General features: G+C 38.4%; 1 protein-coding gene across 1 annotated transcript in view; it reads left to right on the forward strand.

Moving 5' to 3' along the window:
• The first annotated feature begins 302 nt into the window (after positions 1–302).
• Positions 303–27,824, forward strand: part of LOC131952362 (thyrotropin-releasing hormone receptor) — a 76,517-nt gene continuing 48,995 nt past the window's right edge. Inside the window, exon 1 of the mRNA XM_059314975.1 lies at positions 303–587. Coding sequence (XP_059170958.1) covers positions 377–587 — 211 coding nt within the window. The 5' untranslated portion in view covers positions 303–376. The remainder of the gene's footprint in view (positions 588–27,824) is intronic.

Raw genomic sequence — 27,824 nt, forward strand, 5'->3', positions numbered from 1 at the left:
CTAGTTTTCTCATTACATCGTCATTACAGTGTGGTTAGCATTTGATGACTGTTTACGCTGCTCTGCTGGTGGACAGTCGCTCAGAATGTGTGCTGTTGTGTGCTGTTGTGTGCTGTTGGTGAACTAACTTCTGGACGTTTATTTCTGATGTGGACGTCCATGTATTATACACTATCTGGACGTTAATTTATTGAGTAACGTCTTTGTATCATACAATATCAGGACGTTAATTAATTGTGACGTACATGTATCATACAATCTCTTGACGTTTATTTCTTGTGAGGACGTCCATGTATCATACAATATCTGGACGCTAATCTCTAGTGTAACGTCTATGTATCATACAACCTCTAGACGTTGATTAATTGTGACGTACATGTATCATACAATCTCTGACGTCACCATGGACCTGTATGTAAACAGCCTGTCCAACCAGTCGGCCATGTTGGATGACGTCACCAACCAGAGTGAGCCGTCACTGACCAACCACACGGAGTACCCCACATACCCCACACCATTCGGTGTCCTGTTCTACAGGTACATGTTCATCGTCATCTACAGCGTCATCTTCGCTACCTGCGTCATAGGTGAGTCATTTTTTAATTACCGCGTCATAGATACATCTTTTTTTTCTACCTGATTCATTCGTTAGTCATTTTTGCTTACCTTTCTTATTGGTAAATCATTTTTAATCAGTGTTATAGGTAGGTCATTTTTTTTAAATAATTGTCTTCGCTACCCTTGTCTTAGGTATATTATTTTGAAAAGAGAAATTTTAATTTAAAATGATAATGGTAATTATTGCCAAACTTTTACGATAACATCGACTGTTCATGATTTATTTATCTAAATTGATAAATTGTATATATATATATATATATATATATATATATATATATATATATATATATATATATATATATATATATATATATATATATATCCATGTATATATCGTAGAGCGATCACACGTGATAATATTTGAGTTACTGTGTTTACCTTACTTGAAGTGTGCTTGTTTACTTTGTTCAGTTCTCTTAATTGTAGTTCTCTTAAACAAAGAAGCTACGTGATTAGTAAACTGCCTTCTTTAACACTATTTGATACTTCATTACTGGTTTGACCGCACACTATTTAACATCCGCAGCCAATGCTGTGAGGGTCCAACACTTTCAACAGACCCGCTATTTGCTCCCCAGATATTATATTCCTAACAATTTATTTCCATCAATGCAGAAAAAAAATGTCTGTACCATAGAAATCAATTATTGATGTGCAAGTAATAACGATAACTCAATAGATACTTGAATTTGTCCTACAGTTCATCAGTGTAAGATTTATCTCCACTGTGTAGAGTTCCGTCCCCTTGGCACAGCTAACGTAATAGTTGTACAAGAACATAGATTTGAATTATAGAAATGACGATGAATAAATGGTCCCTATGAGTGATATTGGCTGCTTCTCCAAAAGTAAAAGACGGATATAAAAAAGACAAATCCACCAGAGGAAAAATGTTTTGGTATAAAATTCCGGCTTTTGCTTTGTTGGTTTTTAGAACGGGGAGGTTATGACCCACTTGGATATAATGAGCTGTTAATTAGTTGTAGGAAAAAAGTAAAAAAAAAATGGGTAGTGTATTCATGCATAGTTAGCTATTATTATGATCAACGCTCTTTAATTAAGTGAACACTGTTTTTTTTAATTATCTAATCATGTCTTACGTCAGTGTTTGTGAGGGTCGAACTTTAGGCTTACCTCCCTTTTAAACATCATTCATCACAATCAGCTGGGTCCATCTTTAGGCTTACCTCCCTTTTAAACATCATTCATCACAATCAGCTGGGTCCATCTTTAGGCTTACCTTCCTTTTAAACATCATTCATCACAATCAGCTGGGTCCATCTTTAGGCTTACCTTCCTTTTAAACATCATTCATCACAATCAGCTGGGTCCATCTTTAGGCTTACCTTCCTTTTAAACATCATTCATCACAATCAGCTGGGTCCATTTTTAGGCTGACCTCCCTTTTAAACATCTTTAATCACAATCAGCAGAAAATGAAGACGTCATCAAATTGAGCCCAGTTCTAATGTGTCTCCACTCTACATAAGTGTACCTGTAATCTTTCATACACTAAAATTGAACAAATATTCTAACGACATTTGGGCAACGTAATACAGAATGTTGAGTGTAGGTCATCTTAAATCTAGTCTGTCCAGCTCAGGATGAGATTGTGACAGTGATATCAATGTAACACATAACTATAGTAAACACAAAACCGTCACAATGTCTAGTCAGCACATAATGTTTGTGATAGTTACATCAGAGTATACAGTAATTATAGTAAACACAGAACAGTCACAATGTCTAGTCAGCACATAATAAGTTTGTGATAGTTACATCAGAGTATACAGTAACTATAACAAGCTACATCAGAGTGTACAGTAACTATAGCGAGCTACATCAGAGTATACAGTAACTATAGTAAACTACATCAGAGTTTACAGTAACTATAGTAAACTACATCAGAGTATACAGTAACTATAGTAAACTACATCAGAGTATACAGTAACTATAGTAAACTACATCAGAGTATACAGTAACTATAGTAAACTACATCAGAGTATACAGTAACTATAGTAAACTACATCAGAGTATACAGTAACTATAGTAAACTACATCAGAGTATATAGTAACTATAGTAAGTAGAGAACAGTCACGGTGCCAATGCTACATTAGGTGGTGGGGCTATCAAGGGATATTTTGTGTAAGACAGAGACGTGTGTCGAGGGAATATCCATCACGGATTTATTGAACCGGTGGACATTATCAAGCGAGACGACAAAATGTCGCTTTATTACCTCCATCTTTAGCGCGTGTTTGCCTTCCTCTTGTTAAGGTAAAGGTCACAACGCTGCATTAGGGAGGGGCTTGACTCGAGATGGTCCATACCCCGCCCACTTTAATCACAGAATAAAAAGCGCCCATGAAAAGGGTTGATTCTTTGGACACCAACATAAAACGTCCATTAAGCCTTCGTTCGTACACAATTATTTTAATAAACACATTAACGAACGATCGCACGTCTTTAAACAATTGAGCTATGAAATCAGCGCCTCCATTTCCTTCCTTAATGTCTTTTCCCTCTACGGGGTTATGGTCCTTGTATTGACTAGGTCGTGTTGAGCGGTGGCGACAGCGGGTACCACACATTTAACCTGGCTATTTGATCCACACATTTAACCTGGCTATTTGGTGCACACATTTAACCTGGCTATTTGGTCCACACATTTATTTAACCTGGCTGTTTGGTCCACACATTTAACCTGGCTATTTGGTCCACACATTTAACTTGGCTATTTGGTACACACATTTAACCTGGCTATTTGGACACACATTTAACCTGGCTGTTTGGTCCACACATTTAACCTGCTATTTGGTGCACACATTTATTTAACCTGGCTATTGGCCGTCCAGTAATGTTCAATGTTTGAAAAGATAAACTGTACTGCCCCCCCCCCCCTCTTCGCGAACAGTCAGACACGATTATAATCTACTTACTGCAAATGTTTTTTGTTTTAGTACAATGTTTCCTTCATTCTGGGATTTGAATAGATCATAGCTAGAACAACTAAACACTTTTAGTCAAAGTAGAGAAGACACTGGACAAAATGGATGTTTCTAGCAGTACCCGGGGCAGATGACGTAGAGTGAACGAGTTTCGATAACCTTGACATATTTAATAGGTGAGGCCAAGGCCATGCTCAACCTATTTACTTTCTAAGACCGCCCCCCCCCCCCACCCACTCAGCAGCCTATCAGAGCTAGATGGACAGCGACAATGATAGTTAAATGAATCTTTTGAAGAAAACGTAATGGGAAGTTCGCTGATGGGTCTGTTGTACAAACTGGTGGGTGTTTAGAGGCACCATGGTATCGAGGCTTAAGAAACAAGTAATTCACCGTATAGAGATTATAGACCTCCCACACAGACAACTATACATACACTAATGTAACAGGGGATCTCTTTAGAGCACAATCTGAAAGAACTCGTTTCATGTCAACAATGTGACGTAGATCCCGTGGTGGGCCTTTATTGCAGGTTGGCGGTTTATAGTAATAGACACGATAGGGAGAGTTCATTGAGAGACCCACACAATACAATTTGGACTTTAACAGACATACACAATACGGTAGGGACAGTTCATTGAGAGACATACACAATACGGTAGGGACAGTTCATTGAGAGACATATACAATACAGTTTGGGCAGAGTTCATTAACAGACATACACACTACGGTAGAGAGAGAGTTAGTTCATTGACAGACATACACACACAACGCTTTAGGGATAGCTTGTTAAGAGACATAATGATACACCAGGATAGGGACACCGGACATATATTACAAAATATGTGCAATACTGTTACGGTGTGGTGATATGGTAGAACGTACGACTGCCAACCTGTAAGTCTTAAGTTCGCAACCTTGCTCGAGTCTATTGACGCACTCAGCTCTAATGGGTACCTGACATATGTTAGAGAAATTAAAATTGGCTGGGCATAGTGTTGATCACACAAGCTTTCCATCGGCCTACAATACGATAGGGACACCAGACAGAGATATTTCTGTACAAAACACGACAATGTTGGGATGGGGGTGTCACACACAGAATGGACAAAAAAATTTCATTACAAAACACATACAATACGATATGGGAAAAGGACAGATATATTAAATTACAAGACATACACAATATAAGATAGGCAGATATATGACAAGTACACACAATACGATAGAGACATTAGACAGATTTCTTAATACAAAATAAACACAATATGATAGACATGTTTTATATTACAAGACACATACAACTGTCAAGAGTACAGATTTGTTGCATGTGTTGTATTTATGGCTGCCATTGTCTTTCATCCAATCACCTTGTTTTCATATCGCCTTCTACCACTGCACTTTCCCGCGAGATTACACGCAAGAAGACGTTCCACAATCCGCCCCTGGGGGGTTTGTGAGCATGCTAGGGCCTGCTAAAGTACGAACATGAGGCTACAGGGTTTTAAAGCTGCTGTTTGCCATTCGGCTTTGTAACATGAGCTTGTGTATGCTCCCAGAAAGCAAGAGTTCGATCTTTGTTGTCCTTTGGACGATTGGGTTTCAGATGATGATTATATAGGTTAATTGATACACGTGTGATTAGTTAATTAAAAGGCGAGGAATATAAATAGCGCATGTAAAACACAGAGCATACAAAAAAATGTGAATATAAAGTACAGTAGATAAGAACCACATTGTATAAAATATGGTAGACACCAGTGGACACATGTTGTAAATAGTGTATGATTTTATAAAGTTGTTAAAGGCTTGTGAAATATTGCAGATATTAGACCATTTACTTTTTGAGATGGTGTGTGGTACTATGTGAGGGGTGTGTCAATGTAGAGTTGATTAAGGCTGAGAAGATGAGAAAATCAAATTTCTTAAATATGTGTTTTTAATATCCCCCCACACCCCCTCTCTCACCCGGCCCACCCCTCCCTGTAATGCTTTGTGAAGCACCCACACATATGTGATTAGTTAAAATTTCACCGGCAAGTTGAGTTCAACTAAGTCAAATACTACGTGGAAGGGAGATAACAGGTTGTTGGTGTATAAAGGTCAGCACTTAAAGTAACCACTAGGTGTACTTAAAGTAACCACTTAAAGTAACCACACTTTGCGAAGTTTATCATCATACAAATAAACAACGCTAGCAACAGTCGATTCATTACGTTGATAGTGACCTAGTAATTAGCTTTGTTTTCGTTGGTAATTGGGTTAACTCTATCAATCACCTAGTAGTAAATCATTAGTTTTACTAATAAGGGTATATCCTTCATTAATTAACATAGACCGTGCAAATCAACACGTCATTTAAATGTTAAGCTCTTTTACCAGCCAATACCAATCTCGAACAATATATCCATTACACAAAACATTTATAACAGAGTAGCATTAGAGAGAAATACACGAATAGATGAATTTGTATTCCCTTTAAAGTTTATCATATTAATGACAAACTTTGTTTATGTATCAATGAAATCCTTGATGCCATAGTTAAATGTATAACGTTTTGATATAAGAATTCCATGCTTGTATCCCGTGTAGGTTCAAGTGAACCCTGGCCATTCACATTCAAGTTTCATCTAAAGCCTAGTTTGTCACATTTTTATACCAAGTGTAAAAGCTGTGTTGACTCGTGAATTCACATGGATCAAGAGAGCCTTTGTTTTCACAAAAAAAAACGAAAGTTACATATGATGACATCACACTCACAATATTTGTAAGAATAAACATCTACTAAAGTAAACTGCTGTCCATGCGACGGATGAGCTAGAGTTCACCTGTTTCTGTGACCACGGCATAGGATGAGATCATGTGGTCAACACCATGCCCAGTCACCTTAACTACAAACTCAAACCTAGGATCCGAACTCGTGACTGCTAGGTTAGCAATCGGACGCTCTACCATTCGACCATGCTGTACCAGGAGTTTATCTTCTAAACAAAGCCCAACAAAAGCTTGGATAGAACTAGAAGCAAACCAAAACAACAACAATCACTTGTCTGAACCTGGATAATTGCTCATTAGAGAGGTTAAGTCATACAAGTTAAAAGGAAAGGAAAGTGGTTAGCGGGGAGGGCTTTTATCTCAGAGGGGAGGGGGACTAAATAGGGGATACTGGTAATGTTATATGTAACAATATTTATATCAACCAAATTAAGGAAATCTGTCATGATATATTTCACAATATTTATATTGAAAAATAGGTTGTGTATCATGCTTGCTTATAAACAAGTGCAAAATGTGACAAGTTAAATTGGGTTAGTTAAAATTCTAAAGGCATTTAAAGCTTTGTTTTCTTGTAAAAAAATTAAAAAGCAAACCATCATTATTATCCTGGACTAGATATTCCCGTCGTGGAGTTCTCTCAGTTAATGAGACAGCCAGTTTAATGATGTTTGATAATGATCGTGATCATATGTCATTGACCTAAGTATAGGCTAAGGTCGTTGGTTTTTGACATGCCATAGAGAAAATAAATTATTTTTTATTCTATTACCGAACTAAAACAAAAGTTAAAAAAAGACAACAACAAAAAAACTCATTTTCTCGCTGCTTGTTTTGTGATCGCATGAATTGGTTGAATCGTCGATAGTTTTTTTTTACCCGAGTTAAATTTTTAATTAGTTGAGTCTCACTGGATGAGTCACGTGACGACCACTGTTTCAGTGCTGATTGGATAGGCAGTGACACTTACCTGGCCTATGATCTAGCCAGGTAATTGGTGCAGGATTAAATAGGCCAAACCCAAGGTCATCTTTAATAGAGCGGGAATTATTTAGTCTCCCCCATAATAATGAATTCAAAAAGTGGTTTCTGATTTATCGTTAGTAACACGATAGGCTCAGTAACACCAACAGTAACACCAACAGTAGCACCAACAGTAGCACCAACAGGTTCAGTAGCACCAACAGTAGCACCAACAGGTTCAGTAGCACCAACAGTAGCACTAACAGGTTCAATAGCACCAACAGTAGCACCAACAGGTTCAGTAGCACCAACAGTAGCACCAACAGGTTCAGTAGCACCAACAGTAGCACCAACAGGTTCAGTAGCACCAACAGTAGCACCAACAGGTTCAGTAGCACCAACAGTAGCACCAACAGGTTCAGTAGCACCAACAGTAGCACCAACAGGTTCAGTAGCACCAACAGTAGCACCAACATGTTCATTAGCACCAACAGTAGCACCAACAGTAGCACTAACAGGTTCAATAGCACCAACAGGTTCAGTAGCACCAACAGTAGCACCAACAGTAGCACCAACAGTAGCACCAACAGGTTCAGTAGCACCAACAGGTTCAGTAGCACCAACAGGTTCAGTAGCACCAACAGGTTCAGTAGCACCAACAGGTTAAGTAGCACCAACAGTAGCACCAACAAGTTCAGTAGCACCAACAAGTTCAGTAGCACCAACAAGTTCAGTAGCACCAACAAGTTCAGTAGCACCAACAAGTTCAGTAGCACCAACAAGTTCAGTAGCACAAACAAGTTCAGTAGCACCAACAGGTTCACTAGCACTAACAGGTTCAGTAGCACTAACAGGTTCAGTAGCACCAACAGTAGCACCAACAGGTTCAGTAGCACCAACAGTAGCACCAACAGGTTCAGTAGCATCAACAAGTTCAGTAGCACCAACAAGTTCAGTAGCACCAACAGGTTCACTAGCACCAACAGGTTCAGTAGCACCAACAGTAGCACCAACAGTAGCACCAACAGTAGCACCAACAGGTTCAGTAGCACCAACAGTAGCACCAACAGTAGCACCAACAGTAGCACCAACAGTAGCACCAACAGTAGCACCAACAGGTTCAGTAGCACCAACAGTAGCACCAACAGTAGCACCAACAGTAGCACCAACAAGTTCAGTAGCACCAACAGTAGCACCAACAGTAGCACCAACAGGTTCAGTAGCACCAACAGTAGCACCAACAGTAGCACCAACAGTAGCACCAACAAGTTCAGTAGCACCAACAGTAGCACCAACAGTAGCACCAACAGGTTCAGTAGCACCAACAGTAGCACCAACAGTAGCACCAACAGTAGCACCAACAGGTTCAGTAGCACCAACAGTAACACCAACAAGTTCAGTAGCACCAACAAGTTCAGTAGCACCAATAGGTGCAGTAGCACTAGAAATTTAAATGCACTAACATGTATACCAGCCCCTCCGATTAACGGTAACACTGGCAGTTTAGATTTAAACCGCTCACACGAACGTAAAACGAAACCATTTAAAACATCAACAAAAAGAAAACAACTCAGGGCTACGTTTTTTTGGTAAAGATGCGCCCTCCGCCACCCACACACACATCAAACCACCACACCACCACACCAAACTTACCCTACTTCTCCAAATTAAATTTTGTTGTTGATTCAGCTTAAAAAACCATGGAATCTGTATTCCAGCAGACGACTCCAAATTGTTGACTCAGCCGAATAACAACACGACTCGACCTTATCTTGTAAGTACGTGGAAATCGACAAGGGAGAACACTGAACCAATTGAACCTGATGAATTAAATCCCTTAGATATCACGTTAATCACGTGATAATCCTAACCACTGGCAACCCAAACACTTGACCAGTATCTCGGTAGTGAGGAGATTACACGCTGACCAATTATCTGGCCACTTAATCGTTCGGTCGAGTCCAGGACTCTAGCTGGACTACAGTACTCAGTGCATGTTGATGGTACTTGACTATTCGGGCCTGATGCTTCTCAAATTGGAAGGACGCAGACTTCTGAACCTAGTACTTGTAGAACTATAGACAGGGGGTTAACGACCCATACAGGAACACGGGGCGAGCTATCGATATTGCCCCCCCCCCCCCCCCGTTTATACATAGTTATACACTTTTACTAAAAGACCCCCCCCCCCCCAGTGACCAGTCACTGTTTTATTATTTTAAAAAATGCGGTGTTACGCTGTTCATGTAAAGAACTTCGTAAACCCAAGTAGCTGTCTATTGTTTAAACTTTGTATAATTTAGTAATGTAACTTTTTAATTTTTTTCTACCCCGTTTGGTCACCCCCTCCCGCCCAAGGGTCGGCGCTCGGAGTGTCCGCCGCAAACCGCCCTCCTATAGATACGCCTCTAATTACAAATTATTGTTTCATTGTTTACATCGTGTTTAAAATAAAGTACAGTGTGTTCAATATTATGAAAGCATTGATGTAGAGATTAGTGATTATTAGGTTTAACGGTAGACGAAATAAGCAACAGGTATGTGGCGAGTATAAATAGACATTTACCCATTTTTACTTATGTACCAAATACAGAATTGGCACGATATGTGGCAAGTGGTTGGACAACATTTCTACCTGTGTAATTAGCCTTCACGTAAATAACAAACCTTTTTTTTATTTCAAAGTGTTTTTTTAACTTCTTTTTTTGCTAAAGGCAAGATTTATTATTGTAATTTTAAAAAATGTGTTGTAAACCTTTTAATAAAAAAACATTCGATCGTGGCTTATCTTCCCTCACAACGATATGAACTTGCCATGTTTTGGATACAATGTTTACCTCTGTCCTATCGCTCCTCAACTGAACCTCAAACGTGCGTACCTGCATAAATATGGAGACAAAAAATTAGTAGTTGAATCGAAAACCGTGGATTTAATTTTTCTCTTTTAATCTCGTTCTAAACAAGGTTCTGTATCTTTTTTACTAGGTATATATATATATATATATATATATATATATATATATATATATATATATATATATATATATATATATATATATATATATATATATATATATATATATAAAATAATTTTTGTATACTTTTAAAATTGGATGAGAATAGAACAACAACAAAAAGACCAATTTAGACCACCGTTGCTAGATTCTTCAAAGACTACAAAAACAGAAGAGTTATCATTATTCGCGACCATTTTGTCGAAGGTCGATTCGAAAATCGTTGAACTAAAAGTTCTCTCTCTCTCTCTTTCTCTTTCTCTCTCTTTCTCTCTTTCTCTCTTTCTCTCTTTCTCTCTCTCTCTCTCTCTCTCTCACACACACACACGCGCACACACCCTCACACACACACACTTCCAACACGTTGTGAGCCAGTCTGATCAAACAAAGGTCCCAAGCTCACACAATAACGTCTAGAAGTTTGAGCAGCCAACAAACAATACCAGATACATCCAATAAGTGGAGCTAGGGGCGGGGGTACCATTGTGGGAGAAAGTTTTAAGTCCATTGTGCCAGGCCACTGTGTGGTCAATCTGTCTGGAAGTACTTTAGTGTAGACCTTTATGCGGGGACTATCTTCCTTTAGTGTGGAACTTTATGTGGGGAAAATCTGTCTGAAAGTACTTTAGTGTGGACCTTTATATTTGAACTCTATGGTTTACACGGTTTGGTGGTAGGGTGTTGAAGCTTAGGCTGGAAGAGTTAGTTTCTCGAGTAAAGTAGGCTGTTAAATAATGCTAAACAAACTTGTAAAACAAAATGGGGAGGTGAGTTTACGTGTATGCTGGTACGGTGGATTTTCTTTTTGGTTGAGAATTGTGTTTATAGTTTAATTTCTGGAGGGTAGGTTTTGTTTTAATTACAGAGGTGAGTTTATGCTTTATGTCGAAGAGAGGGGTTCTCCAGCCTCGCTCATAATAAAGAATATGAGAGTCGGTAGGCTCGTAAAACTTGAGAAACTTCAATGACGTCTTTTATGTTTAATTGGATTTTTTTTAAATGTTGAATTAATTGAGTTTAATTTAGAACCGCTCGACTTAAAGCTGGTACTGCAAGTTTGATGGAACTGAACGATGTCTGGGATATAAAAATGTATCCCTTGATTAAAGTCAGTCATTACATGGATCATCTCTGGGGGAGGGGGGGGGGGGGGTGTAGAACCAGAGTGTCTCATTCTTGTTAGCTGTACCCAGGTTCTCGACTCGTCTTTAATGTCTACATATCAACACAAATAGTATCAGCGGTGGGCATAACTCGAGAGAGCTGTTTTAAAGGTAGATGTGTTACTATAGCGTGTGTTAGGGAACGGCGTGGTCGGGTGGTAGAGCTTACGTCTACTAATCGGAACGTCCGAATGTCTTGAGATCGGATCCCGGACTTGAATAAGTAGGGCATAACTGAGTCCACACAGCTCAAATGGGTACCTGACTCTCTTTAAAGAACGGCTGTGCATAGGGCTAATAACATTCCTTTAGAAACAGAAAACAAAAACAGATGAAATCTACTTCATCTGCCCCGAGAGCCGCCAGATTGGACGGCAAACTTGTACTTTTACGTAAATCAAAAGTCCACTAAGATAGACCCTCTAAACGTGTCTCTATCCATGTCACAGTGACCGGCAAACTTCATTAAAAACAAATCTAATTAAGCGAAAGTAAAGAAGAGTTGACTGAAGATCTTTATCTTGTTTTAACCGTAAACGTCTTACTTTTAAATTCAAAACTGGAAAAACTTTTTTTTGTCCTAACTTTGTTTGAACAAAATCTCTTTTCTCACTTGACGAAACAATGACAGCTTGCATCAGCAGTTAACACATTGGCTCAGTCAGCTACAGACACGTTGGAGACTAATTTAAACGCCGTGTTTGATTAAATATTTCCGTGATAATTAATTTATGTCCTATATTGGTTGTCGAAAATACACAAAAATCACCCAAAATGTCATCTGACATCTGCTCCAAATGTCAGTGTTTATGTACATGGCTTTGGAGAAGTCTGCGAGTGTTGAAGAATAATCTCCTGAACCAATTGTTCCCAAACGATGTCTGTAATAATTATTTGTCCCGAATAGCGATAAATCAAATATATTTTAAATAAAAATTGATGTTGACAAGATGTCTACAGTGTAGACAAATTGTCCAGATCCATCAAGCTAATTTGTTCAAACAAGATAGACACCGTGATAATTCAGCACGAGTTATTAACGTGTAGGCGCACCCTTGTATAAATGTCTTCACTAGACAAGCAAATGTCCAGCTAGCTAGCGGATGAAATATCTCTACAATCATTCAAACAATGTCTGGCTTTGTGTTGTCATTTGTCGGCTACAATCATTCAAACAATGTCTGGCTTTGTGTTGTCATTTGTCGGCTACAATCATTCAAACAACGCCTGGGTCATTTGTCGGCTACAATCATTCAAACAACGTCTGGCTTTGTGTTGTCATTTGTCGGCTACAATCATTCAAACAATGTCTGGCTTTGTGTTGTCATTTGTCGGCTACAATCATTTAAACAACGTCTGGCTTTGTGTTGTCATTTGTCGGCTACAATCATTCAAACAACGCCTGGGTCATTTGTCGGCTACAATCATTCAAACAACGTCTGGCTTTGTGTTGTCATTTGTCGGCTACAATCATTCAAACAACGCCTGGGTCATTTGTCGGCTACAATCATTCAAACAACGTCTGGCTTTGTGTTGTCATTTGTTTGCATTTAGGACTAATTATTTTTGTTTTATAATTAATTTAATGCATTGTCTTCTCCTGATGTAGATTTAATTTATAAATGGTAGGCTAATTAGTTGTAAAAGTGTAGTGTCGTTAAAGAGAATGTTTCAATGAATGGACAGATATTTGTTGATCTTGAAGTTTAGCTGGTGGAGAGGATGTTAACTGGATTTACAATTTGTGGTGGTGGGGTGGGTTGGATGTGTGTGGTGGTGTGGATGTTGTTTTAATGATGTGTGTGGTGTATGGGATGTTGATTGGGTGGTGTGTGGTTTAGTGTGGAGAAAGATTTTCTGGTAATATCCGTTATGTTGCAATGTCTGTCTATTTTTTTTCAAATATTAAAAATAAACAAAGAGAAGTAGACAGCCATCATTTTAACGTATATTTGAAAACAAAATAATATTCTTAATTGTATTTTAAATAACGTATTTCGAATAATTAGACATCAAACAATCTCAACATACAGCAGAATCAAACGCAATATCTAATCTAGCTCAACAGGCTTTGTCTATTTTTGATTTTATGACACAAATACAATTTTAGCTTAAAAAATAAAATGATAATAAACATTTCGTCAGGAGCCAATTTTATGATCAACACTCTAAAAGCGTGTCAGTCTCCTCAGCTTTGTCAAGTAAGCCGCCCCCACACTATAGAAAGCTGAAACTTATTTCATTCAACATCTGACGTATATTTCATCCAACATCTGAAGTATATTTCACCCTACATCTGTCGACTTTAATAGACCGCGGGCTATTTTTATCGACTCCAGTTGTAGCTGTAAAATGGTGACCAAATATAGGTTATAAAGGGAGGATAGCACACGCAGCAACTAAAAATAGATTTTCAAGGGAGGTTATCGAGGACGACTTAAAATTATTTATATTTCAAATGTCAAGTAATTACAATAAGAGCAGCTTTGGTGGAGAAATGATATGACTTGGCTATTTGAAAGAAGCTTACGAAGGATAAAAAATGTGTTTTGTTTAGACATCTTGTAGTCTGGTAAAAATGAAATCGTTGTTTTTTTCTTCTAATTTTTTTTTCAAGGGAGTTATCTATTTTTAGCTGCGATCATGGAATAAAATAACTAGGTTGATTCAAATCATTAATTTAGACGATTTGTTGTTTAAAGCTGACGTTGTTATTTGTATTGATTTTGGTCTTGAGATGGTTCGTTCTTAGAGGGTCTATCAAACACCCCCCCCCACTCCACTCCCGCCCCCCCCCCCCCGCCCCTCTAAGCAAACTGCTGGACGACTTGATTTTTGCCGAAAAACTCGCACGGGGTGACTCAATACTAAACCCTTAACCCGTGACTCTATGTCTATGACTCTATGACTTCTTGTTTTGTACTCAATTATCTGACTTCAATGGCGTCATATTTTCGTCTTTAAGACGCTGACTCCATATTTCTGACTCCCGGCTAAGTTTCCACTCTCACTCACAGTGACTCCATGCCGATGGCATCCATCCCGCGTCACATGTAAATGGAAGAGTCTAGATCTGACCATGGCTACGACCTGGCATCTATACCCATTGTCACATGTAAATGGAAGAGTCTAGATCAGACTAAAGCCAGGGTTAGACTGGCACATAAACCACATGACAGGAACCGTAACTCGTATCACCGTACTTGTCTTACTCTGAATAACTTAACACTACACGATATTGATCCCCCGCGCCTTACAATAAGTGTACTTGTTTCACACAACGATCAAAACGTACAAAATGAGTTTTGTATGTTATACAAAACGGGTTGCTTGTCTCTCTGATTGTGGTTTGGACGAAAATAGCTGTAGATCTTGGAGTAATGACAACATTCTGTAAACCTCAAGGGCTACCACCCAGTTTTCTGTTTTAAAAACCTCAACAGAATAAAAGTTCCGGCACTGTGACTTTACGGTGCTATCAGTTTACCCAAGTGGTTAAAACTTAATACGCCTGTAACTAGGAGTTGGATCAGAAGTCCTCCATAATGGGACATTGAAGCACTCGAGTAATCCTTAAATTACAATTTCTACTGACTTAGTACTAATTGCTCATTAATTATCTTGGTTGATGTATAGGCCTACAGTGTGGTACAAATCTTAATAATATCTACATAGTATATAGTATATATATATATATATATATATATATATATATATATATATATATATATATATATATATATATATATAGAAAGAGGGAGAGAGAGAGAGAGAGAGTTTCAATAGAACCAGACTGTTCAAACTCCATTTTTGGGTTGTTGTTTGTTTAGAGATTTATACATGGGTGTGTTCTTAATCCATCAAGGGAAAAAAGTTTCGTGGCTTTGTCTCAATATTTTGACACAAAACTTAAATCTCATCAAGAGCTTAACATAGAAATGTTAAGGAAAACAAAACTTTAAGGCTTTGTTGGGAACATTTTTGAACATTAGAGTTAAGTCTGTCTGAATATGGGGAAGCTATATATATATATATATATATATATATATATATATATATATATATATATATATATATATAGCCTATATATATATATAGCCTATATATATATAGCCTATATATATATATAGCCTATATATATATATATATATATATATATATATATATATATATATAATTTCATGTCATGGAAATAGTATAGAATAATCTACGTAATGTTAAGAAGTCCTACAGCTCATGTTTTCGGTATAATCTTGTACAATGAGTCCATGTAATAGGGATGAAGCACTCACTCCTAAAGTAAATCGACCTTTCTTTACCCTAATAAATGACCACAGAATCTAATCCGGAACTGAATGGATCCGGTATTTTACTTGTCTTATGTCCCACAACATTGTAAGTTCATGCAGAAGAGGACCTTGTTTAACTGATTTTTGAATAATTGAAATGTAGCTCAAAGCATGAAATTATAATCAAGGACAGATAAATAAATTAATAAAACAATGAACATTTAAACTTCCAAGACACTGGAATATTTTGGAATACCTAATTTTATTTAATGGTGTCATGAGATTTCGCATTTTACCCACCGGGTGGAGTATGAGTACGAGGGCGATAGAAATGATGGTCCCTTCATTAATCTTAGATTTAATTGTTGCTGCGTCTCGCTTAAGGCATGGGCGGTATACATTACGGCCATTACAAAATTTGAATAGTAAAAGCGGGGGATTAGTATTATTTCATCATGTTTTTACCTAGATAATGATGCCGGATTAATCACTCACGAACTTCTCACTAGAGAACTGTGGAAATATATCCTGATTCACCGCTAACACGCCCTAAACCTACTTTTAGCTCAATCCAGTTTTCCATTTGCATATGTGTGAGTTTCTTACAGCGATTAATTCACTTTTATTTGCATATGTGTGGGTTTCTTCGTTAGCAGCTTGGACGAAACGTTCTATTCAATGATAGTAATTGGCTATGATACTGGTGGCCCAGAACTTGGCCATGATACTGGTGGGCCAGAACTTGGCCATTATACTGGTGGCCCAAAACTTGGCCATGATACTAGTGGCCCAGAACTTGGCCATGATACTGGTGGCCCAGAACTTGGCCATGATACTGGTTTGCCAGAACTTGGCCATGATACTGGTGGCCCAGAACTTGGCCATGATACTAGTGGGCCAGAACTTGGCCATTATATATCAACTTATTCTCCCATTTTTTACAAACTTATTGGTCCAATTTTGTATCAATTTATTGGTCCAATTTAAACCAACTTATTTTATTAACTTATTTGTCTAATTTTGTACCAACTTATTTGTTCAATTGTTTACTAACATATTAGTCAAATTTTAAGATTCCAGTCAAAAAGGGCGCTCTACTTTCACCTTTTTTGAAATATGCCTTCTTGTCAATATGTAAATTACTCAATTTGTAGGATGCTTATGCAAATATTTTTCAAAGTCGAGAAATATTAAAAATAATTATCCGTTGTACTTAAAATACAATTCTTTGCTCCTGACATAAAATGTTAAAATTTAAAAAAAAATATTTTCAAAATGTTAAAATTTTCATAAAGTCCCCTTATGAAACTAACTGGAAAAGTATCTTGGTCATTGCCCAGGGCTATCATAATGGACGGGTTTGAAGTTAAAGGCGTCGATGTAAAATTAGCTTCATGACGTCAGATCTTCTGGTAGTTTACCCGCTAACTTCCCACGCTTATCTCTCTAGGCAGTTTGAATAGTTTGATGAATACATTGATTTACCTTTTTACATAAATCTATCAAATTTTCCGTACAATCTTTTTATTTTAATTTTTTATCGAACATTATTTCGAAATTCGTCACTTCGTTATCTCAGTGCTGTGGTGTGGAGGGAGACACAGTTTCCCCGCCGTATTGCCGTCCAGAAATACTCACCCAATTAGTGTAATGAAGTGAAACCAGAATTTTCATTTTGATATGCTCATGTCGCTAAGGTTGTGCTACAGCTGATTAAAATAGTGTAGAACTCGGGTCTCGAGACCAGATGACGTCAGACTAATGCATGCACGTGCTGGCTGGTCATCAAGCAAACAGACAGCAGACGATAGCACTTCAAGAATCGTCTGCACTGCTGAAAGTCTTAAAGACATGTCGATGACACAGGCATCTTGATGACGTTTTCATGACGTGAGATTTACGAAAAAGAAACAATCGTATCTACATGTTAGGAGTCTAGCGCACTACCGCTAGGCCACACAGCTCCACGTGACATGAGATTTATGAAAGTTAAACCAACCTTATCTTCACGAGCCCTGAGTCGTCATTTTTATTCTAATATATTCTTGAGGTCCAGGTGAGACTAACCAATTAACAGTCATGTTGATTAGGGCGAAACTCATCGGTTCTGTGTCAGTATTTGATTTAATTAGCATGTAGCACATGGTAATGATTAAAGACACAAATATCTGTTCAAAACATTTGCATCAAGTGGCACTCAATATTTTTTGTTTATCTAGAAACAGTTACCACAAGGCTGACCGTCGTTGTGGTACAATTTTTTATGGGACAAATTCTCTGTAATTTCCGCTCGATTGTCCCCTGTTGTGAGAGCTTTCATTAGATCACAAGTCTTCCTCCACTGGCGTTAAGATCTGATGATCCTATTTGGTTGATGTTGAAAGCTGCTAGTTAGGCCTAATAAATATTTTATTTGTCTAATAATTCAGTGCTAAATGGAGGGAAACAAAAAAAAAAACAAGATCATTTGGGGGAAAATGTCGGTGGAAATTAATGTCCTATATTTTAAAGGAAATTAAAAAAAAATACTAAAAAATTATGTATATTTCGTTTTAAACCTAATTAGTTTATCGAAATAATTTTAAATAATTACCGGGGAAATCAAATATTTCCAAACTTTAAAAATAATTTAATTATTCTATTAACTCTAATAAACTAACTTGACAAAAACGGTTACATAAACTTTATAAAACAAAACATTTGACATGCTCTCGTGATCAAATATGAAAGTGCTGCTGGCTTTTTAAAAAGATAAATCTTTTATTTTCATTTTCTAAAAAATAAATAACTCAATTAATTAATTATGTTACACACTATCTTTGTTTGTTCAGACGTTATTAAAATAAATTTCTCTCCTAAATATCTGCATTGTTATGTCGGATTTTTTATAAATTTTTGTGTTTGGCCATTAGTCTGGCTTTTATTCTACCAAAATATAATCAAGAAACTTAATTAATTAAGTACATTGGAGTCAAATCTGTTACTCTAATGGTAATAACACGAAACTTAATAATATTATTTTTAATTTTCCACCTACATTAGGTAGCCTCTCATCCAGCATTTGGCCATTCAACTTTCTGTCATTAAACAATCTGTCACTCAACAGTCTGTCATTCAACAGTCTGTCATCACACAGTCTGTCATCACACAGTCTGTCATCACACAGTCTGTCATCACACAGTCTGTCATCACACAGTCTGTCATCTCACAGTCTGTCATCACACAGTCTGTCATCACACAGTCTGTCATCACACAGTCTGTCATCACACAGTCTGTCATCCAACAGTCTGTCATCCAACAGTCTGTCATTCAATATTCTGCCATCTAATAATCTGTCATCCCACAGACCATGTATAGAGGAAGAAAACTTACAAAGGTGCCCAACTTACTTCCCTATATAGCCAAGACGGAGACATCTGTCCATGAAACTCAAATACTCTCCGCGGTAAAGTTGTCCGGAGATTTGTTTCGCTAGTTTACAACTAAGTGATTCTCTTTTTTAAAAATAATTTCTCTTCTACAGTTCAGAAAATTAATTATCGTGATAATCAATAACATATCACCAGACTTTAAACAAAAATAATACACGACGCCGTTCGAATGTTTGTTTGCTCGTTTATCTTAGCTAATCAGAGGCGACGTAAAGGAGTGGTGTCCTGACCCGTCCAGCGTCCTACATCTATCACCCCCATCCGGCATCGTCGTCCAGCAAGTTGAGCCAACACCAGCATCCATCACCGACATGTTTACCCGACAACCTTGGCAGTAGTCTGCTGGCGCCAATGCTGGGTGCTCCATCACGTTGGAAGATTTGCAAGAATTGTGGGCGCCGACGTCTGAGAGGTCTAGAGAAATGCTGGGGTTCTGGTCGTAGCCATGATTAAAACTGTGACACCAGGAATCAAAACCCTCACACCGAAATATAAACCATAAAATAACCTTCAAACCCTATACTAAACCCTACACCAATCCATTAAAAAAATTCCTAAACCACACACTAAAAAACACAAAACCTATATCAAACCCTAATACATATCAAACCCTAATATATATCAAACCCTACACAAATTCTTACAAAAATTCCTACAACAACCCGACACCCAAAGCTACTCGCAACACCAAAACGTACACAAACTCCTACTCAAAACACAATCCTTCCAATCGTATAACATTTCCTAGATAGACCTCACTCCGCTAACCACCCCATTCCCTTTGAATAAACCGTTTCTCTTAAACGAGTCTGATACTAAAACTTTGCTGGCAAAACGTTAACATTGTTGACATTCCAGTTTCAAAATGTGTCTAAATGTGTCTAAATGTGTCTAAATGTGTCTAAATGTGTCTAAATGTGTTTAAATGTGGCTAAATGTGTCTAAATGTGTTTAAATGTGTCTAAATGTGTTTAAATGTGTTTAAATGTGTCTAAATGTGTCTAAATGTGTCTAAATGGGTTTCTGTATGAAAATGAATCGGCTATCATTAACCTGACGTGATGTTTTACAAAATATAAAACTCGTTTTTCAGCAGTTAATGAAATAAATCGTGAAAGAAAAGGTTTTAAGGGGTCATAAAAATGTTTTTCCGACGTTAATTCTATTGGTAATCGATAAAACTGTATCGCTTTCCTTCTGAAAATAAAAGTTAAGTTTTATTAGCTACTTTCAAGAAACATCATAAAAATAATTATTGCCCCCCCCCCCCTCCCCGCTTTTTTTCTCATGATCATATAAACTCGTCCACGCTCCCCCACCCACCCCCGCCCCAAAATTCCCAACAGTGACCTACCTTTAGAAACTCAAACAAATAGTTACCTATCCATGATACTTAATACAAATTAAAAGTTACCTGCCCTTAAAAATCTGGCACAATTTATAGCAACTCCTGGCAACTTAAGCAAGAGAAAACAGGAAACACCCGATAGCGCTTACCTCCACTTTCTTTAGAACTCAGTTTTAAATTTAGATTCAACTTTTACCCTAAGGCCGTCATTATGGTGTTTTGATCTAATTATTCTCTAATATTTTTTCTTCAACACTTTAGTGGGGTTTCCAATCCTAAACAAGGGAAGATAACCTTAACAGAGTAGTCTAACTGAGTTACTGAAATTTTTAGTTCGAACTCTGTGCCACAAGATTGACGCGTCAGGGGCAGTAACTTTGTCAGGGGCAGTAACTTTGTCATGTGTGTATAGCAGTTTTGGTCACATGCAAGACATTCAGTTGCACGGCTATAAGAGAGATGGGGAAGGGTAGATGCAGTGCACCATTGTGGTCGGTGGTTGAGTTGTAGAAAGGGGGGAACACTGTAAGATGCTGTTTTAGTCAGACCCTCGTAATGCACTGGCTCAAGCGGGGGAGGGGGGGGGGGGGGAGGTTTGCATGTATGCACCCGTGTGTAACCTGTAACTTAGGTAACACAGTTGCTGAAACCATTGACGTCACATAAAAATTTTATGCGGAGATTCAATCCTGCATGTCGGCTTGCAAAACGTTTTAACCTGTTTCTATCTAAGACAGATGAGGTCTTTTTTTTCACGGAACATTCCGTGATTTGTTTTAAATAGCTCGTTTAATTTTTTGTTTGTTTTGAACTGACTAACACTGAAAACATGCTCTCGTCTGGTGTTATTTATTTCTTGGGGTCAACTTGTTCCTGTACCTAGAGTGTGTGGTGTGTGGGGTCAACTTGTTCGTGTACCTAGAGTGTGTGGTGTGTGGGGGGAGGGGGTGAACGGGTGCCAGAAGGCTCGTCATACACATGGACTGGCAATCCTGTCTGACTGGGGGGGGGGGGGGGGAGGGGGTGTGGTTGGGAAACATTCCTAGACGGAGTTTTTACATTTTTGTCTGTACCTGTTCTGTAAAACTTTTTGTTGCGGAAATTAGCCAAGAGTGGCTTAAGTGTATGCACGTGCATGTCTAGGTGTGTGAGTAGTTGGTTTATGTTAGACGTGTGAGTAGTTGGTTTATGTTAGGTGTGTGAGTAGTTGGTTTATGTTAGACGTGTGAGTACTTGGTTTATGTTAGACGTGTGAGTAGTTGGTTTATGTTAGACGTGTGAGTAATTGGTTTATGTTAGACGTTTGAGTAGTTGGTTTATGTTAGGTGTGTGAGTACTTGGTTTATGTTAGACGTGTGAGTAGTTGGTTTATGTTAGGTGTGTAAGTACTTGGTTTATGTTAGACGTGTGAGTAGTTGGTTTATGTTAGGTGTGTAAGTACTTGGTTTATGTTAGGTGTGTGAGTAGTTGGTTTATGTTAGGTGTGTGAGTACTTGGTTTATGTTAGGTGTGTGAGTACTTGGTTTATGTTAGACGTGTGAGTACTTGGTTTATGTTAGGTGTGTGAGTAATTGGTTTATGTTAGACGTGTGAGTAGTTTGTTTATGTTAGATGTGTGAGTAGTTGGTTTATGTTAGGTGTGTGAGTACTTGGTTTATGTTAGGTGTGTGAGTACTTGGTTTATGTTAGACGTGTGAGTACTTGGTTTATGTTAGGTGTGTAAGTACTTGGTTTATGTTAGACGTGTGAGTAGTTGGTTTATGTTAGATGTGTGAGTAGTTGGTTTATGTTAGGTGTGTGAGTACTTGGTTTATGTTAGGTGTGTGAGTAGTTCGTTCATGGCTAGGTGTGTTGATGTAGGAACCAACATGCTCACTTGAAAGGTTCCCAAAATTTTGAAGTTCCAGATCATGATTAGATTTTTTGTTCTCAAAAAATGCGAATCCTAGAAATTAATGATTTCACAAAAAATATTTGCTAGTGGGAAAGTCAGACTTTCAATAATGGTTAATGTATCGCTAGGTGAGATGGTGGTGGGTAGGGTTTGAGATGATGGTCACTATATGACTAATTATGATGGACAGGGTTTCATAATTACGATGGTCACTATATGACTAAGTGTGGTGGGCATGGATTCAGATAAAAGTCACTTTATGACTAAATATGATGGATATCAGTTTATGACTATTTTTTTATGGTGGTCCCAATGTGCTAAGGTATATTCGGTCTAAAGGGCCACAACCCAAGAAGCTTATAGAAATTGTGTTTCTTATGGACGTACGGAAACTTTGGTTTGTGATGATACTTTTAATGTGGAGAATGTCTTAAATGGTTGTTTTGTGATTGAAGATTTACATTTAGGGTCATGTCTTAATAGTCATGTGACTTGGCAGATAGACAAACATTCTATGACTAAAGGCCCGCGTGCATAAGTCCGCCTAACCGCTCAGGAGAAGATTTAAAATCTGTAATAGTAAAGGGAGATCACTGTGGTACCCCTCAGTGGCCCTATGCACTTGTGATATATTTTTAGCATATATTCATCAGTTTCTGTATGTACTACATAGTTTATATACATATATATATATATATATATATATATATATATATATATATATATATATATATATATATATATATATATATATATATAATATATATCGGGGAATCTTTGATAAAATCATGAGTTTGATCGTTTTCACGCTGATTTCCAATAACTGACCCTTTATCCGTTAAATGCCTCCCTGTTCATTGATCAGCGCCGCCTTTTCCCGTCAAGCCGAGTGTGAGTGATCGGCCTTGTCTCTGGCGTCTGCTAGCCTCCTTCTGGCATGATTGCTTGTCTGACCTTGAGGTCAAGGTCTCGAGTGGTCGAGGATCCCAGAGATCGTTTTGCCCGGAGTGTCGGGCCAGGCAGTCACTCTGGAGAGATGGCCAGTCTTGGAGTGTCAGCTCGCAATCAACATGCGTGTCTCTTCTCTGTGGTGCGACGATAAGTCAAGGTGGGAGGGTGTAGTGAGGGGGGGGGGGGATAACTGTCGCCTGAGTTTGTGGAGATAAAGATTCCTTTGGGTGGGAGAGGGGGGGGGGGGGACTTAGATGATTTTAGTCTGCTACAGACATTCATGTATTGTAGAAACAGACGTCGATGTTTCCATCATAAGTCTTCGTCCGAATTTCATAATTACCGAATGGTAATGTTTAGGACTCACACAACTTTATCGTTAATTTGTCATGACATTTATTTTGGCATTAATATAATTTAAAAACATCTACGTGTAGTTAAAAACAAAAACAACAACAACAAATACACACATATAATTTAATTGCGCAATATACACTTAAATAAATCATAGGCCAAACATTAATTGATCTCTACTAAAGTTAGCTTGTGACAACCAAAAACAAAATACAACACTAAACGTGGACAACCCAACAATTTGCATCCCAATCTACCTTTAACTTTCGCCCTCATTCAATCAATGCCTACCTGATATCGATCCTTATATCGATCCTTATCATTTTCTAAAATCCAGGACCGTCAATTACGAAAAGAAAATCATGTTTTGCCTTCGCTCAAATGCTAGGTCGTTGTGAATGGTTAATGGTGAATGGTCTCGATGTTTCGTTCAGCGGTTCACTTCTGCTGTCATCAGCGGCTTTAAGGAATGGTGGTGGTGGTGTTGTGATCATCACAATGTGTGACTGCATGGTAAAGTGGTAGAGCGCTGCTGCTCGACTTAAACCTCCTAAAGTTGGAAACCTGGGCTCAAACAGACTCAGCCAAAATTGGTACCTGGAACTAGAGGCGTCAGGGCATGCCAGCAATACGTTCATAAACCCAGGCCAGATAAACAGACGTACTCTACGTCTATTGTACGAAACGTACTCACCAAGCGCTACCGTGTATATTTCCTAAACTAATCACAACGCGGTAAGGTCAAACTTGATGAGCATTTAGTTTTAAAACTCCCCAAAATGCTCAAAATCATATCTTGCTCAATTTTACAATTTTACAATTTCTTCATGCGCACCTTTCTCCCCCTTCATACAATCATACGCGCGCGTGTGCACATAGACACACAGACATAAAGACACACCCACACATGAAACTTAGCAACCCCACCCCTTCTGACAAGGTCTGTTCTGCAATTCACACGACAAAACAGGGTCAATGACCTATCAGACTGTAAACTGACCAAACAAAATGCCCTATCCGATGCCATCACCAACAGCCCTATCCACAGTTTAAATGGCGACTTTAGTTTTTCTGGAATCGTCTGTGGAAATTTAAAATGTTACCACGTGACCAGACATTCTAACCGTTGCTGGTCTGCTTTTCATCCATTCCTCACCCTCCCTGTGCTGTAAACACGCGTCATTCTCACACCTCACAGTTGTCTACTCCTGACTTTCTGTTGCTGTTAACTCCCTTGTATGACTAACTTAAGGGGCGCTAACCCAACACGCCATTTACATGCCCTTTGGTGACTCCACCGTTCACGCAATGTTATTGATTATGTCCCTTGACTGTTTTCTTGCCTCTTGGTCGGCGCGGTCAGCCGTGAAAGATAAACATCACCACACCGTACAAAAATAGATTGATTGCCCATTTTATCTCTTTTTCCCAGACCTAAAATAGTTTTTGTAATAAAATACAACTTACGAAATGTTAAGAGCAGTCTAATTGAATAATGAGAAATGAATACGATGAAGGCAAATTTATCCAACATTTATGTTTTAATTTTAATGAAATTGCTTGATGATTTAGTGGAAAAACCTCCCAGCAACAAGATCAGTTTAAATGTCAGCCAGTTGAAGGACTGATACTAAAATAGATATTTGATTTCTTGAGCAATAGTTAGATGTATTAAATGTCTTCATCGGTGTTTCTTCCACGCTTTTTTTCCGAGGGGGGGGGGGGGGGCGGACACTGTTAAAAGTATATATTTTCAATATAAATTCCATTGCATTCGATGTGAGGGGCGATAGACTTTATTCTGTGTTGGGGGGAGAGTCCCCCCCCCCCGCCCCCTCCCCCGAAGAGATGCCTGGAAGCCATTCTAGTAGTGACGTACAGTTTATATTGCACGAGGTACTTTTGTTGTAAGCTTTAGAGCAGGGGTCTCCAAACTACGGCCCGTGGGCCGGATGCGGCCCGCGAAGCCCCCTCATCCGGCCCGCCGATATCTTTTTGTCCAAGGAAAAATCGTTTGTTGGTGGTGGTTGAAGAACTTTGCGCAGAAAAAATCAAAGCCATGCCCGGAAGAAACTGGCCCCCGAACTGAAATTTGATACTTAATGCGGCCCTGGAGACCCCTGCTTTAGAGCAAGCACTTAAAGGGATATGAAGCTCTTACGCTTCGATTTTCGACAATCCTTGTCTGCCTTTAGTCTGTGTTGTCTGCATGTATTGTCTGTCGACATGAATAAGCAGACAATGATTTAGCAAACAAAAAAAGTATCCGTAATTTTCTCTGATATATTAACTGTGAACAGCCTAAAACGGTGATTTCAATCTTGATGCGAAATAATCTTCGAACAAAACACCCCCGCACTCCATATATAAAAATAGCAGACGCCTCGATCAAGATGAATTATATCAGCAGACTTTAGCTTTCATTGGCCGTTGGGCAGTCTCCAGCAGTTGGCTAGATGACGTAACGTAATGTCTGATTTCTTTCTATGAGATGACGTAGTGTGCTGATTGAATTCAGCCGGTGAAATGACGTCACCAGCTATTAAGTTTCAGCAGATGAGATGACGTAATTACCCGCCTGATTTCAGCCAATCGGATGATTCAATGAGCAGACGACAGATAGCAAGAGTTCAACAGCTAAGCTTTGAAGCGTGACCAGCAATCACACTGAAATCACTCAGCCGAATAACGTCTGCTGATGAAAGTGTCAGTCCGGGTCATTGTTTTCAAAGTTGACGCCATCTTGCCGATTGCTTTATGCAAGGATGGAATCTTCTATTTCATTGGTCTAGGCTTCGAGCCTGATGGTTACATCTAACGGCTGACCTAGTTTCATTGATAACGTGTAACATGAAACAAACAGTGGGTCACGTGAGGAGAGTGGCCATCTTCTTCTTCGTTCTTAAATGTAAGATAGAAAATATTTCTTGCAAAACAATTAAGTATTACGTGTTAACTTCTTCCGCGCTATATAGGTCGTTGACTCCGATTTCAGCCTGCTTTTATTTTTGGATTTGCTTCCATAGCCTTTGTCCAACCAAGAACAAACTACAAGGCAGCAGTTGTTTGATTTTGGAGTTGTCTCTCCTAGAAGAGTGGCTGTCCCCAGCTACCGAGTTGTCTCTCCTAGATGGTTGGTTGTCCCCGGCTAACGAGCCCCATCTGCCACATTATAACGTTTTACACTTGTCGTGTCCCCTAAGAATGGTTTTTATGAAGTCCCTCTTGAAATGGTGCAAGCTATTTTATGAAAAAAAAATTCTTTTCATCAAGATGCGCATCTTTCTTGTTATAAAAGTGCATTCAAACATTGGGTATTGAGAAAAAAAAACAATTTCAATGACAAACATTGTTTGAATGTACAACTGTTGACACTAATGATATTGTTCTTTTCCTCAAGCCGTAGGTACTGTACTTTAGTTTCGTTTTCTCTCCGAAAATAAATCTTCCCCTTCCGGTTCAAGGTGTTGATAGTTCAACAAAATAAGTTTCAATTTTACAAACGGCTCCAAAATTTTAGCTCGACAAACGCATCAATAAAGTGACACACCAGAAAAATAAACACATGGGGTTAATTTGGAAAATTTAATTTTAAAGAGCGGCTTGGCCTAGCTTTAGAGAGCTTATCTGCTAACCCAAAAAGTCTTGAATTCGACTCCAGTTTCTATTCAGTAGAATGTCCCTGACTCCACCAGCTCTGATGGGTACCTGACTCACGTTAGAGAAACTAAGGCGGAAGGGTATAGTGCTGACCACATTATCCCTTTGTATGCCGATGTAATTAAAACAGATGAACTCTACTTTATTTGCCCCTTTTGTCTTGGACACAAACGAGAAAAGATGATGATAATGATTAAACTAAACAAGAGTTTAACTTGATTACAGTATTCATTTGTTCCGGGGGACTTCGCTAAAGTTTTCATTTCTCTTGAACAAAACTTGGTAAAATTTTTGTATTGGTAAGACTTGGTAAAATGTTCCTTTTGTATTGGTGAGACTTGGTAAAATTTTCCTTTTGTATTGGTGAGACTTGGCAAAATTTTCCTTTTGTATTGGTGAGACAACCATAGAA

Source organism: Physella acuta, unplaced genomic scaffold (genome assembly GCF_028476545.2).
Source record: "Physella acuta isolate Inbredline_101_S28 unplaced genomic scaffold, ASM2847654v3 ptg000870l, whole genome shotgun sequence".
NCBI lineage: Eukaryota > Metazoa > Mollusca > Gastropoda > Physidae > Physella > Physella acuta.